Genomic DNA, 16125 nt, shown 5'->3' on the forward strand with positions numbered 1-16125 from the left:
TGGTCTCTTCCAGCTGTGGTTTCTTAGACGTCTCCAACTTAGAAACCTTCGAGATGGGACTTTTGCTTCCAGGTGCTTCTTTGTAGTGTCTAGTGGATTTCCTCACCTCACCCAGGCCACCCAACGGCCTGGCTCAGAGAGGGTGAACTGAGGCATAACCAGGCATGGTTCATTTGCTACAGTATTTTCCACAGTTTTTGTAGGAGAACTGTTAGAGCTCCCGATTTGTCAGCCCACAATGAAGGTGAGAGCCGTTAGAACAAAAATACCATCCTCCTGTTTGGGGCACCTTTTATAAATATTCTAGTGGATTTTATACAGACTAAGTTTTGTTCGTATGTCCTAATGATTTGAATCAACTTTTCAGGATATGCAGATGCATGTAAGATATAATGGCCCTCAGTGAAAGGACTTCTGAAAGAACCTATTTTAAATTTTGAAACCTTTACTTATTAATACCCGCCAGGACGTACCCTTTACAAAATGGATCCTAACGTTAGTTTTTAAAACCTCAGTGACTCGCACACATCTTCAGGCTCCGTAACTGTAACCAGCTGGGATAAGGTCGAGATGGAGTTCTTAAAACATGAACTAACTGTGGTTTGTGCAAAAGTGGCCGGTCGCCCCTAACGCTTAGTCTTGTCACATGAAATACTAGGAAGTGGGCCCTTGAGACCTCCAGGCACTTCCCAGTGTTCCCAACACTGGCACAACAAGGCATCTTGAGACCCAGGCGCAGACCTGACCCCCGTTACTTCTGCCTCATTCCATTGGCCAAAGCAAGTCATGTGATCAAACCCAAAGTTAGGAGGTGAGGACGCACAGCTCACCTCTAGTGTGAGGACGGTAAAGGGGGTAGGGCATACACGCGAGGAGGGGATAAATACAGGGCCCCAAAACACGATCTATGACACCACCCAGCACCTTTCTTCCAATCACTGCCAGCTTTCTCCTGAACACAGCAACCGGGGACCCACTTCACCCTGGAGGACTCACACCAGTGATGGTTACACGCAACTCCAGGTGGCATCCAGAGACCACCGTAACCTTGGCTCTGGGGACCACTGAAAGTTCAACCCTGAAGTTAGTTACAGCTCTGTACATATCAAATCACTCATTTCCTGGACTGGAGACCAGGGGGAGGAGGTTCCAGGGTAAAATGGACACACGCAGACACAGGCACGTTTTGTTAACTTCATCAACATTTATTGAGCTGTGAACCGCTGCAATCACTGCTGAAATGTGAGACTCACCCATTCTGATCCGCTCTCAGCTTCCCCTTGAAAAGGAAGCCTGGAGCAGGACCGCCCCAAACACCAGAGGGTAGAAGGAAGACATGGTGGGGTGCAGGGAGATGAGGGACGGGGCGGGGGGAGGAAGAAGCAGGACCAGCGTGCAAAGTTAGACTCCTGGGGACACACGCACACTCCCACACACGCAGGCAAAGACCAGGGGTGTCCATCTCTACCCCAACCGGCAGCCGTGAGAACATCAGGGAAGGACCAGGCGTCCACGAGACATTTCAGTCCTTCCTGTCATGAAGCGTCTGCCGAGAGGGGCTGGGCCAAGGTCACTGGACTGCACAGAGAGAAGGGGGAGAGGGGGCTTCAGACTACAGGGAGAGAGGCCAGATTAAAGCGAGTCACTTCACTGACTTTAATCTCTAAGCTTTCGCTGTAATAAACTGCAACCATGAGTAAAACAGCTCTGCTGAGCTCTGTGAGTCCTTCAAGAGAATCGCTGAGCTTGACGGTGGTCTCGAGACTCCTGAAACTGCCCTCAAAAACCATGCGAACAAGAATCATTCTTCCCCCTTTCTTTTCTTACATAAATCCCATTTTTGCTTATTTTAGATGAAATCACCCATTGGTGGACTCCTCTGGAATCCAAGCAAACCTTGTGCTGATTTAAGCAAATGCCTTGAGTTACTGACAGTCTGGAGGCGGCAAATGGTGTGCTTATGCAAGGGATGTGCCGTTTGTCTTTAGGAGTTCAAACCCCACAAAGGTGGCACCCCCGCCCCACAGCAACAGCCCACACATCGCCAGCTCATGCAGCTTTGGAATTATGAAATTCTTGATTTTCTTTTTTTAATCTGGGGAGACTCACTTCTTTTCAGACCTGCACAGGAGGCAAGACATTCATATTTTTGTACTGCTTTAATTCAAATTTGCGGATCCAAATTCCCACTGAAAGCAACCTCGCTCTGCTCTAGTGAGGACGATAAGAAATGGAACTTGAGTTCAAAGCGTTTGAGAACCAGGCTCCTGGTGCAAAGCATGCTGGGGGCAGGTACCTGGGTCCACAGTATCCTGGCACAGGACACTCAGTGCTAGCACACCGTGGGGTGGGAACTGGCACTCAAGCCTAGAGGGGTGCAGAAAGTGCTTCTAGGCTCTCAAAAGCCAGGAGCCAGAGCTTGGTTATGGCCTAGGTTAGTAACCAGGGCCCAGTTCCAGGACAGGTTGGGTTTGGGGCTCATCTAGAACGTACAGGCTTGAAAATTGAAAAGCAGGCTCAGAAAGTGCTGAAAAGCAGTTGTATGGTCCAGAGAACAACATGGAAACCGCTACTTGTTCTGGTATTGGGCTGGACACTAGTGCTCGGGTCTGGAGCACGTTAGGAACAGGAGTGTCAATTGTCGTCTAGGCGCCGGGTCCCCCTCACCTCTGCCCTCAGGGCCCATTAGGCCTGAGCCAAAGCGGCTTTGATGGCAGCCACCAGCTTCAGAAACTTGCTCTCCGTGTCCACATAGCCATCGCCTCCCTGGAGAAGGGAGGAAGAGGCGAGGGATGAGCTGGGACCAAGATGCCAACCCCAGTCCCAAAACCCCACTAGCCCCAAATGGGGCAGAATGGACAGACAGACATACCTTCTTGGAGTGAACCAACTTCCCCGCTACCAACACTTCAAAGAAACCGGTGACCTGGGGCGTCCCCTCGCCGCACTGGGGAGAGGGAGAGGTGTTGGCAGGGCTGAGATGCCCTCTTGGGGACACCCGCCGTTGCCCAAGGAATGGAGAATGGGGGCGAAGGGTGGGGCTGACCCACACCACCCCCACTGCCATCCAGGGCTGAAGGACGGACATGACCCATGTTTGACTCCTTCCCCATCCCCAGGACCCACGATGTCCAGGCGTCCAGGAAACTCATCTTCTAACTTCTTCTTAAGCTGAAGATACTGCAAAAGGGGGTGGGAGGTCACAACAGGGGTCCACAGGAGCCACGCCAGCTAGCCCCCCTCCCCCATCTTCCAGGGGTGCCTCTTGGGACCACTCTGCTTACCTTGGACTTGTAGCCTCAAGCGCCACTGGTGGGAGAGTGTCCAAGAGAGTGGGTCCCGGGAGAGAGAGGGAGACGGTGGGGATCCAGGGAGAGGCAGGAGCAGAGAGATGGAGGGAAATGGGGGGGGGCAGGAAGAGATGAAGAGGGACACAGATGACAAAACCAAGCAAGGCACAGACACCCTCAAGAGAGAGGAGAGACACACCCGAGTGTTGGGGGGCAGCACACAGATGGGGAGGCAGGGGCACAGGAAGGAGAGAGCCACCCACGCGAGGAAATTCAAACAAGGGGTGACAAGGAGAGGCCACAGCATGAGGCAGAGCAGAGGCGGAGGCAATGGAGAGAACTGGGTTAGGACAACTGCTGAAATAACAGCTCCACCCCCGCCCGTCCAAGGGAAACCATTATTCCTGGATCCCCAAGGCCCTGCCAGGCCCGAGGATGAAATTTAAACGCCTCCCCAACCCCCCACGGGAGGCTAATTTGGAACTGGCGTCTGGTGCACAGGCCCCCCCACCCCCACCCCGGGCCTCAAAATTTCACTTCACCCCCTGCGTGACCGAGCGGCCAGGGACACCACTAATGCTGTGAGAGATCTGAGCCTTTCATAACCCCCTCTGGACATCTCACAGACATGACAGCCAGTGGACCCAGATTCGGGTAATCTGTGATCTGCAGCCTGAACCTCGAGCTACCGACCTGCCACTGCCCCACTCCCAGCCTCAGTTTCCTCACCTGTAAAATGGAGCTAGATACACACCCTCCCCCACCCCCACTCAAGGGGTTTCCGGGAAAGGAAATTCACTTAACATGTATTTATTCAGCGCCTACAGGCCAGCATGCCTGTGCATGCCAGCACGGTCCTAGGGGCCAGGGCGATCAAGAAGCCTACAGGACAGAACATTCCCTGCCGACCTGGCACTTTTTCACTCTGAACGGAACAATCAGATCAAATGTTTAACACCCAACACACAGTATTCCCTCCGCGGTAACGTTAAGATCACTCCCTCTACAGACGGGAAAAGCGAGGTCAGAAAAAGACTAGGGTTAGCAGCGAAAGGCATCCACTGTATGCATTCAAGTCCTTGCCAAACGCACGCCGGAAACTTCTCGAACCTTCTTGACTCTGGCCGGCCCCACCCCACGACTGTTCCAGGTACTGGGGGAGGGGAAACCGAGGCGCTGACGGAACCTCCTCTCCCATTACACACTGACCCCCACCTGCTCCCCACACTGAGTCCCGGAATCGGGGGGGTTAAAACAACACACACGTGTCGCAGTTCTACCTTTTGTGACCTGAGACATCTAGAATGTTACAAACTGGGGGCGGGGAGGGCAGAGAAATCAACGCCCTCTGTTTCCCACCCCTACGGAATCCTTTTCCCAGTGGAAGGATCCCCATGGGTCCTGCCCCCGACGTCCCCAGCGCCCAGCTCCGCTAGGACAGGGCGGGGCCCGGGCGGGATTCGAAGAGGGGACCTCCGGCCCTCGTGCTCACCAATAAACGACTCGAACGGGAAGAGCCATGATTCCGGACCGGAGCATCCGCTACAGTCCGAACACCCGATCAGCACTCCGGCGAGAAAAGGCGAGGTGGGAGCTCCGAGGCGGAGCATGCGCAGAGAGGCCTGGTACTGGGCGTTCCACAGAGCGGACCAACGCCGCGGGGGGGGATGAGGGGAGAAAGGCCCCACAGCGGGGACGAAGGGGGCTCTACGGCCCACCACCACCCTGAGGGCCCCGACGCAAATCTCCTTCCTCTCGCCCTGTGAGGCCAGGGAGCATACCGGCAGTGGGAGTCCCGGGAGAAGCCTTTGCGCGCCCCCTCCCGGATCTCCCCCTCCGGCCTGGAATGGTATGGCCTCGCGGGGCGGGGGTTCAGGGCCAACTGCTACTAGGAGTAAACGGAAGTACAAGCGAAGGTGGTGGTTTTGCCGCGAGGACCTGGGGGGCGGGGGCGGGGCCGGGGGGAGGCCGAGGGCGGCAGCGAGGCCGAGAGGGCTGAGTCCGAAAGGATTTGGGGTACTCAGGGCAGCCCCTGAAGCTGGGGTTTCCAGTGAGCGCTCCAGGGCCCCCGCTGCCTTATTAAAGCCTGGCATCCGCACCCGGGCGCCCTGATCAGCTTGGCAACCCCCCCTTTTGCGCCTTCCAGTCCTCTCTGTGGCAAGAGAGTGCTGGAAGCTGGCAGCTGGCAGCTGAGTTAAAGGCTTAGGGCGCGATGCCTTTCTCTGAGACTCAGTTTCCTCCTCCGGAAGATGGGTATAATCACCTTCAGAGAATATTTACCCATCTAACAAATACGTACTGGGTACCTACCTGCAGTCATACGTTCTGAAGATACAGCAGTGAAAAAATAGACAAAGTCCCTGCTCTTAGCTCTGCCCGAGGTCTTCCCACCGCAGCTTCTGTCTTTGATCTGCTGGTTCTCACCTGCTGTGACCCTGACGTCTTGGGGCACTTGGCAGACATGGTTCAAGTTCCACCCCACCTCTTTTGCTGGCTGTGTGTCCTCTGATCTCAGTGGCCTTGGGAAGATACAATGAGCCTCTGATGTAGAGCAGATAACATGTGGCTGGGCTAGTCAGTGTCCCATAAATAGAGGTCTTTTTCAGGCTTCCAGGGTCCTCAGAACAAAAACCCAAGCCTTGGGAGTTCCCTGGTGGCCTAGTGGTTAGGATTCCGGGCTTTCACTACTGTGGCCGGGGTTCAGTCCCTGGTGGGGGAACTGAAATCTTGCAAGCTGCCCAGCTTGGCCAAGAAAACAAGCAAAAGAACCCCAAGCCTTAGCATGCTCTGCCCCTGACTGGTCCCATTGTTCCCTTCTTGCCCCTCTCTTAGTGCCTTAGCCACGTGGAATCAGGGACCTCACCCAATCACCTGCCTCTGGGACTTTACGCATGCTCTTTCTACCCCCTCCTACTGCCTGACCCTGTTCATCCTCCAGAAATCAGCTCCAGCATATCGTAGGGAAAATTTTGTGTCGTGATAAACTATACCTTCTCCATATTACATCTGTATTAGTTTGCTAGGGCTGTCATCACAAAACACCACAAACTGAGTGGCTTAAACCCCAGAAATTTATTTCACGGTTCTAGAGGCCAGGAGGCAGAGATCAAGGTGTCAGCAGGGTTAGTTCCCTCTAAAGTCTGTGAGAACCTAGCTTCTGGTGTTTCACTGGAAACCTTTGGTGTTCCTTGGCTCCTAAGAGCACCACCCAACATCTGCCTTCAACTCCACGTGGCACTCTCCCTGTGTGCATGTCTGTGTCCAAATTTCCCTATTTACTTTATTTTCTTATTTTATCTTTATTTTATTTTATTTATTGGCCATGCCACGTCGCATATGGGATCTTAGTTCCCTGACCAGGGATCGAACCCATGCCCCCTGCAGGGGAAGTGCGGAGTCTTACCACCAGGGAATTGCCAGGACCCAGTCATTTTAGATTAGGGCCCACCCTAGGCCAGTATGACCTCATCTTAAGTAATTGCATCTGTAACAACCTTGTTTCCAAATAAGGTCACGTTATGAGGTACTGGGGTTAGGACTTCACGTATGAATCCTGGTGGGACATAATTCAGCCTGTAACAAGCCATTCAGAGTTATCTGATTCTGTGGGGTTCTGTTTTGCAACTCCATAAATTGTAGATAAGTGACATTACAAAATAATTCTTCTGTACAGGCGTGCAAATGAATTCTGTCTGGTGGAGGGACAACCCTCTCTCCCTTAGTCTGTTTGGGCTGCTATAACAAAATACTACAGTTTATAGCTTATACACAACGGAAATTTATTGCTCCCAGCTCTGGAGGCTTCAAAGTCCAAGATCAAGATGCCAGCATGGTTGAGTGAGGGCCTTCTTCCTGGTTCATAGCTGCCACCTTCTCGCTGTGTCCTCACCTGATGGAAGAGGCAGGGGATGTCTCTGGAGTCTCTTTTATAAGGGCACTAACCTCATTCACGAGAGCTCCACTCTCATGACCTGAGCACCTCCCAAAGGCCCCACCTCCTAATACCATCATCTTCGGGGGAACGCAAACATTCAGACCATAAGACCCCCCCAAATGTTTTGCCTCTATTTGCATTTTTGTTTCAATATTCCTGATCTATAAATGCGTCTGTTTGTTGATTTTCCTTTGAACCAGTTATAACACCTGTGTTAAGTGAAATCTTTAACATGTTTTCGATTTTAGATCTGTATGAGTCATGATTTTCCCTTTTTTCCCCAAAATTATCTTCTAACAATGCTGTCCTCAAGGAAGGCCACCCAAACCCCGCAGGCTGGCCAGGGTCCGCGTGGGGCTCCCCCATCACTGCCCCAACCACTCTGGTTGTCCCAGGTCTGACGTTTTCTCAGCACACCCAGCAAGTGGCTGGGCACGGGGCAGATGCTCAGAGGCTGTTTTGTTGACTGAACAAAACTGACTGGCCCCCCTTCTGCCACTGAGAACAAAGAGGTCTCTGTTGCCCAGGAGTGGAGGAGGCTGGAGGCAGTAGTCATGCTTCTGGGGTTGGGAATGCATCCCTTGCTCACTCTCTCTCTCTCACACACACACACACAAATGGTAACACACAGCTCTCCCCCTTACCTGGCTATACAATTGCACATCCAGACAAACCACAGCCCGGCCAGAGACACAACGCAACAGCACAAACCTCTATTCTGCTACACAATGACACAAAAACACACCAGGCTCTCCCTATACAACAGCCCAGCCCCTACCCAGCCAGGGTCACAACAACTATACCTCCAAATGCGCAACTCACGCACTATGGCTGCCGCCTCTACCCGGCCACGTGATAGAACACACAACTGTACCCTGGACAATAACACAACACACATGTATCCGGACAGAGACACAACAGCTCACCCAGAGATCCCGCTCACTGGGACACACAATTGTATACAGAGCACACACTGCTGAATTTGGCCACGGACATTGATACACAACCGCACAGCTGCACACAGAGACATGATCAGTAATGCCCACGGACACACACACACACACACACACACACACACACAACATTAACCTACCAATAACCCAGACAGACTCTCACTTGGATGCATCTGGGCATGAACACCATTGCACAACCACACACCACCCCAGGGACACACCCAGGCAGAGACACTGCAGCCCAATCACACAGCACATGCAGGCTCCCACTCACAGCCTCACAGTGACCCACGCCCAGGCTCGGGCACACGCAGTAAACAGACATGGTCCCTGCCTCCTGGGGCTCATGTTACGGTCAGGGAGACGGACACGGGAAATCATAAATAAATAAGGATTCCTATTTATTTACAGCATAGTGAGTGCTGGGAAGAAAAATAAAGCCAGGAAGGATGGCAGGGAGTGCTGGGCTGGGGAGTTTTGTAAATAGATCAGGGAAGGCAGCTCTGTTATTAAATACACAATGAAACAAAAGCTTCCTTCGGGCCTAAATGGCAGGAAATGTGTTATCCCATTTTACAGATGGGCAAACTGAGTTACTTGGATGAGGTCACACCAGGCACAGAGCATGGTTATGACCCCTCTGTCTGGCTGTGGAGCCTGTGCTCTGAACCACCTTCCTGTCGGCAAGACGGAGAAAAGGGGGGTGGGCAGGTGGGGTGGGCCAGGTGGGATGGGGAGTTGTCAGGGACCCTGAAAGCTCCAAGGGGTGAAGGAGGCCTGGACTTCCGAGAAGCCAGGAGGTCCAGCCTCTGCCCCACCCCTGCCCCAGGGAAGACGCTGCCCGAGACTCTGTGTCTAATCTGGTGGCCCTGGAGAGTGACCTGGAACCCCATCACGCTTTCAATGTCTTCAACACCTTGATGCAGGTAAGGCTAGCGGCGGGGCACCCCATCTGACTGTCGTTCTACACGGGGCCAGGGCCTCCCTGAGGCTGTTGGCTCCTCCTTGTGCGCCCCACCCCCACCCCAGGGACGACCACTGAGCCCTCCGCAGACCGGGCCTGTCTGGGGAGGACCCTGACTCCACCATTCATGGGACCAGCACGTGCAGAGGCCCCCGCCTGAGAGAGAGCCTGGAGCGTGTCCTGAAGCACTGACCTGACCTTGTCACTCCTCTCTGTGGGCCCCCCAGTGCCCTCTAGACAGGTCCAAACTGTTTAGTACTATTCACTCATTCATTCATTCAACAAACATTCACCGAGACCCTGATATATGTTGTCCCCAGACGGAGAAGACCCAGAGTGGGCGGGGCTAAGTTTGGAGGCATCCAAAGGGGGCATCTGACCAGCCTGGGAGGAGGTCAGGGAGGGCTTCCTGGAGGAGGGGACTTTGAGTTGACGAGGAGGAGGGAACTTGGCAGCAGGAAGAGCAGGTCCAAGGCCTCTGTCACCGGCGCCCACCTTCAGCTTCTCCAGATCTCCCACACCGAGACCAAGCAGGGTGCCGTGCTGCACCCCACCTGCATCTTCGCCAACAGCCCCAAGGTGCTGCACACGCAGGAGCAGGAGGCCAGGGGCGGTGACGAACCGAGGTACCGTGAGCCCAGGCGGGGGTTGGGGGAAGCCCTACATCGGGGACGTGAGGAACAGGACGGTGACCTCAGGGTGCCCTTCGCCGTCTGGGGTTACCTCCTCGCTCCTCCCCACACTCTGCCTTCTCTGGGACTGCTGACGTGGGACCTGCAGGTCCCAAGAGCCAGACCTGGATGGGTGGCCTTGGCAAGTCCACCCCTTGCTGAGCCTCGCCCTCCCCATGAGGTGCTGGCTGCCCTGAGCCCCGAGCCCATCCCAAGGCCTGAGGTTTTAGCAATTAGAAGCAGCGCCTGCCGATAGACCCGTCCCGGGAGCCCCGTGAACTTCAGGGCTTGGTCCTACCTGGGGGGCTCCCTCAGCTTTTCACAAAGCTGCTCTGTACCTTCATGCACATACGTCTTTGCACGGCCACCTGCTTTCTTGTAGATACCTAGGTGTAGAAGCCCTGGATCAGAGGGTGGGTGTATGGTTAACTTTTCAAGAAACTGCCGAACTGTTGTCCACAGTGGTTGTAACAGTTCATATTCCCACCAGCAGGGGCGCCAGAGTTCCAGTTGCTCCATCCTCATCCTCGCCAGCACTTGGGAGAATCAGTCTTTTTTTTAATTTATTTTAATTTTTTTTTTTTTTGCGGTACGCGGGGCTCTCACTGCCGTGGTCTCTCCCGTTGCGGAGCACAGGCTCCGGACGCGCAGGCTCAGCGGCCATGGCTCACGGGCCCAGCCGCTCCGCGGCATGTGGGATCCTCCCGGACCGGGGCACGAACCCGTGTCCCCTGCATCGGCAGGCGGACTCTCAACCACTGCGCCACCAGGGAAGCCCTAATGAAGTCTTTTCATGCCCTTATTTCCCAGTCCTATGTCTTCTCTGATGAAGTGTCTATTTCCTCAGATCTTTCGCCCATTTTTTATTGAGTTGTCTTCTTCTTATTACATTGTAAGAGCTCTTTATATATTCTAGATATGTCTTTTGTCAGATATCTGTTTTGCAAATGTTTTCCCAGTCTGTGGCTTGCCTTTTCCTTTCTGCAACAGTGTCTTTTGAAGAGCAAGACTTTCATTTTGATGAGTCCAGTGTATTTTTTCCTTTAATTATACTTCATGATTTTGGGTGTCACTAAAATTTCTTCCTCTATTTTCTTAGAGAAGTTGAAGGGTTTTATATCTTCTTTTAGAGCTTATGCTTTTTTTTTTTTTCTTATCTGGCTTCTCATCTTGTTCAAATCCATCACTGCCACTTGGCCTCTTGGAGAGATAAAGATTCAAGCTGCAGGCATCAAGGGGGTGAGGGAGCTAGAGTGTCAGAAGCAGTTACTATAGCAGTCTTGGGTCTGCTAGCCTTAGAAAAGTCTGCATGCAAGGTTGGCCCTCGCCTAGCATTGGGGAAATTGGCTGACAAACATTTTCCTCCACGGATATGAAACTTTCCTAAAGATAAGAATGCTCAGTCTGCCTAGACTGTATGAAACAACATGGTTTATGTTGCTGATGTCTGCTTGCTTTCTGGAAGTCTGGAATTTGGGTACATGCTGGGTAGAGGGTACCTACGTGAATAGCCTCCCCAAAACGCTTGGGTCCTGAGTCTCTAATGGACTTCTTCTCTTTTTTAAAAAATATTTATTTAGTTGCACCGAGTCTTAGTTGCGGCACATGGGCTCCTTAGTTGTGGCATGCAAACTCTTAGTTGCGGCATGCATGTGGGATCTAGTTCCCCAAACAGGGATAGAACCTGGGCCCCCTGCATTGGGAGCGCAGAGTGCTATCCACTGTGCCACCAGGGAAGTCCCTCTAATGGGCTTCTCTGTGCAGAAACGTTGCATACACATTGCCGCATTTTCATTGCTGGGGAAACGTGCTCAGGGTGAGCCCTCATGGGAGGGAGTGAACATAAGGAATCTTGCACGCGGATTTCTCCAGACTCTCCCATTATGATCTGCTGCGTGTCCTACTATGTCACTATAATAAATCAACTCTAGGGAGTTCCCTGGTGGCCTAGCAGTTAGGATTCCCAGCTTTCTCTGCTGTGGCCCGGGTTCAATCCCTGTCGGGGAACTGAGATCCCGCAAACCGCATGGCGCGGCCAAAAGAAATCAATCCATCAACTCTATATGGACTCCTCTAGGACCTTCTAGCAAATCCCTGAACACGGGGCTGGTTTGGGGACTCTGACACAACTGGTAACCCTGGTCAGACCCAGAGGGAGGAGGGTACGCAAAAGAAAAAGTCTAAAACACAAACCACGCCACGTTGTTCGCTGTCCCATTGTGTGTGGGCTTGAGGGGGCTGCCAGGAATCGCTTTATGAAATTTCTACTCTACTGCACTAGGTACGGAGAGACTGGGCATTTTTCATGGATTTGGGATATAATTAATGCAAATTCCAAATGCATACTTCCGCTCCTGAATGCCAGGTTTTTACATCCAACTGCCTACTTGCCACCGACAATTGGGCGTCTAACGGGCACCAGCAACCTGAGGTCCTGATTCGCCCACCCCACCTCTGGGCCCCTCCTTCTCCGGTCTTCCCCATCTCGAAATGGCAAATCCAGACCAGGCAAAAAAAAACCTTGGAGTCCATTGGCTTCTTTCTTTGTAGATCAGTCAGTGATGGTGGATTTACTTTCACAATGTATCCCGGATGTACCCACCCCTCTGCACCTCCACCTGCGGGCGCTGTTGGAGACCCTACCACCTCCGGGAAGGACTCAGGGAGCTCCTGCCCTGCCCTACTTTCCCTCACAGTCTGTTCCCTATGCGGCCGCCAGGGGGCGCCGGTCCCCACCAGCGTCTGCTCACTCCCGGCTTCATCACCCAAAGTCACTGTGGACCACAGGCCCAGATGTTCTGACCCCCTCTTTACCTCTCTGATCTTATGCCCTCCTCACTACGCTCCAACTACTCTGGCCTCCTTGCTCTTCCCGGAACAAAACTGACACGCCTCTTCAGTGGTTTTTGGGGTTTTGTGGAGTTTTTTCCTTTTTTAAAAATTGAGGTTAAATTCACATCACATAAAATTAACCATCTTAGAATGTACGATTCAGTGGCATTTGGTACATTCACAGAGTACATCCTGTATTTTTAAAAAATGGTCTTGTGATCATTTCTTATAGGAAATGGTGGCGATGGGAGATGGGAGTTGTGTGTGTTTTAATTGTGGTAAAATACACCTAATCTAACACTTAACATTAGAAGCATTTGGTACACTCACAGTGTTGTGCAAGCGGCACCTCTATCTAGTTCCAAGACATTTTCATCACCCCAAAAGGAGGCCTGTATCCATTAAGCAGTCACTGCCCACTCCCCCCCTCCCCCCAGCCACTGGAAACCACTAATTTACCTTCTGTCTCTATGGATTTGCCTGTTCTGGACATTTCGTGTCAATGGAATCATACAATACGTGATTTTTTTTTTTTGATGTGGACCATTTTTAAAGTCTTTATTGAATTTGTTACAATATTGTTTCTGCTTTATGCTTTTTTTTTTTTTTTTTTTTTTGTGGCCGCGAGGCATGTGGGATCATAGCTCCTTGACCAGGGAATGAACCTTCACCCTTTCACTGGAAGGCGAAGTCTTAACCACTGGACCTCCAGGGAAGTCCCTACATGGTCTTCTGTGTCTGACTTAGCATAACTTTTTCGAGGTTCGTCTGCATTTTAGCATGTATCCACCTCAGAGATTTTGGGTTTTGTTTGTTTGTTTGTTTGATCTTTTTATTTATTTAGCTGCGTTGGGTCTTAGTGGCGGCACGCAGGATCTTTGTTGCAGCGCGTGAGCTTCTCTGTAGTTGTGGTGCATGGGATCCAGAGCGCGCAGGCTCAGTACTTGCCGCACGCAGGCTTAGTTGCCCCACGGCATGTGGGGTATTAGTTCCCCAACATTGGAAGGCGGATTCTTAACAACTGGCCCACCAGGGAAGTCCCCACCTCAGAGATTTTGCATTTACTGTTTCCACTGCCTAGAACACTTTTCCTTCAGACAGTCACAGGGCTATTTCCTTAATTCCTTCAGATCTTTGCTCGAATGTCATTTCTTCCCTGACACCCTCTTTAAAATTGCAACACCTCCTCCAGCCCTCTGTACCCCCCTTTTCTCATGGCACTTACGCCCTTGACATTCTATGTATCTTACTTTAGTTTTTTGTTGTTTTTTTTTTAAGCTGTTAGCCGTCTCCTCCGCCTAGAATGTGCACTCCGTGTTTTTCTGTTTTTTCTTCCCTCCTGGTATGTGTCCAGCATCTAAAGTGGTGAGTGGCACGTGGCAAGCACTTAGTAAATATTTGTCAGATAAACGTATCTTTAAGAAAATATTTAGTAAGATTATTAGAGAGTCTCTTATATTAATGGATAAAATTGAATGGTATAAAAAATGTAAGAATCCGCCTGCCAATGAAGGAGACACGGGTTCGAGCCCTGGTCCGGGAAGATCCCACATGACGCGCGGCAACTAAGCCCGTGAGCCACAACTACTGAGCCTGCCTCTCTAGAGCCCACAAGCCACAACTACTGAGCCCACGCACCGCATCTACTGAAGCCCGTGCGCTCTAGAGCCCGTGCTCTGCAACAAGAGAAGCCACCGCAATGAGAAGCCCGTGCACCGCAACGAAGAGTAGCCCCCTCTCACTGCAACTAGAGAAAGCCCGCGCGCAGCAACAAAGACCCAACACAGCCAAAAATAATAAATAAATTTATTATTTTTTTAATGTCTGTGAAACAGGAATGCAAACTAGGTCATTTGTTAACACCAGGAGAATTCTTATCTGACTCTCCCTGTGATAATTCTTATCTCTTTCTAGGCGAGTACCAGGCGCTTAGAATTCAGGCAAGTTGGAGGGGGGAGAGTGGGGGCAGGGGGTTCACTTCCTTGCAGACTGGACCTTGGCTGATCAGAAGCCAATTTACATCCTTAAAGGGAAAGGGCATATTTCCAATTTTAAATGTTGTAAAGTAGGGCTTATAGGCTCTTCTTCCACTGGAGGCAGATTTGTCCAAAGTCCCACCGAGTTTTCATCAGGCCTCTTTCATTCACATGGGGCATACTGAGCCACCGACACAGGTGCAAACGGTAGGAGGCAGGAATCTCCTCGTGTGACATATTCTGGTGAATATGGTACCCAAAGGAACTAGGGCAAGTATTTTGGTGCGGGCTACACTGAGGAATACGGTACCTGCAGAAGCCTCGGAACTTTCCGTGGTGCTGGTGACAGGAGTGTTTATTCAAATGTCACCTCCTAGGCGAGGCCTTCCCTGACCATCCTCTTTTTTTTTTTTGAGGTACGCGGGCCTCTCACTGCTGTGGCCTCTCCCGTTGCGGAGCACAGGCTCCGGACGCGCAGGCTCAGCGGCCATGGCTCACGGGCGCAGCCGCTCCGCGGCATGTGGGATCTTCCTGGACCGGGGCACGAACCCGCGTCCCCTGCATCGGCAGGCGGACTCTCAACCACTGCGCCACCAGGGAAGCCCCATCCTCTTTTTTTAAATTACCTTTTTAACACAGTATAGTGCACAAATATTAAAGTTACAGCTCAGGGTTTCCCTGGATCCCACATGCCGCGGAGCGACTGGGTCCGTGAGCCATGGCCGCTGAGCCTGCGCGTCCGGAGCCTGTGCTCCGCAATGGGAGAGGCCACAGCAGTGAGAGGCCCGCGTACCGCAAAAAACAAAACAAAACAAACAAAAAACACTAAAAAAAAAAAAAAAGTTACAGCTCAGTGTAATTTTCACATGTATAACACCATTTAACCACCTCCCATATCAAGATATAGGTCATTTCCGGTTCCCCAGGAAGTTTTCTCATGCATCTTCCCTGTCAGTTACCCAACAAGGGTCACCACAATCCTCTCTCACCATACATACGTGAGTTTGGCCTGTTCTAGAACTTCGTATAAATGAAACCATACAGCATGCACTCTTTTTTTGTTGTTGTTGTTTTGTTTTGTTTGTTTTCATTTATTTAGTTTTTTACATCTTTATTGGAGTATAATTGCTTTACAATGGTGTGCTAGTTTCTGCTTTATAACAAAGTGTATCAGTTATACATATGTTCCCATATCTCTTCCCTCTTGCATCTCCCTCCCACCCTCCCTATCCCACCCCTCTAGGTGGTCACAAAGCACCGAGCTGATCTCCCTGTGTTATGCGGCTGCTTCCCACTAGCTATCTATTTTACGTTTGGTAGTGTATATATTTCCATGCCACTCTCTTGCTTTGTCACAGCTTACCCTTCCCCCTCCCCATATCCTCAAGTCCATTCTCTAGTAGGTCTGTGTCTTTATTCCTGTCTTACCCTTAGGTTCTTCATGACATTTTTTTTCTTAAATTCCATATATATGTGTTAGCATGCGGTATTTGTCTTTCTCCTTC

The 16125-nt window shown here is 51.5% G+C and overlaps 1 protein-coding gene across 1 annotated transcript; it reads right to left on the bottom strand.

Moving 5' to 3' along the window:
* Positions 1-1184: 1184 nt before the first annotated feature.
* On the bottom strand, positions 1185-4904 carry SELENOW (selenoprotein W). Its single transcript, XM_022585218.2, has 6 exons — positions 4783-4904; positions 3285-3309; positions 3127-3180; positions 2873-2947; positions 2668-2766; positions 1185-1578 (listed from the first exon to the last, which is right to left on the bottom strand). Exons 1-5 carry the CDS (start codon positions 4827-4829, stop codon positions 2686-2688), a joined length of 282 nt encoding a protein of 93 aa, XP_022440926.1. The 5' UTR covers positions 4830-4904; the 3' UTR covers positions 1185-1578; positions 2668-2685.
* Between the last annotated feature and the right edge of the window lie 11221 nt (positions 4905-16125).

Source organism: Delphinapterus leucas, chromosome 20, assembly GCF_059928025.1.
Source record: "Delphinapterus leucas isolate spDelLeu-1000000601 "Yukka" chromosome 20, BTC_Dleu_Yukka2, whole genome shotgun sequence".
Classification (NCBI taxonomy): domain Eukaryota; kingdom Metazoa; phylum Chordata; class Mammalia; order Artiodactyla; family Monodontidae; genus Delphinapterus; species Delphinapterus leucas.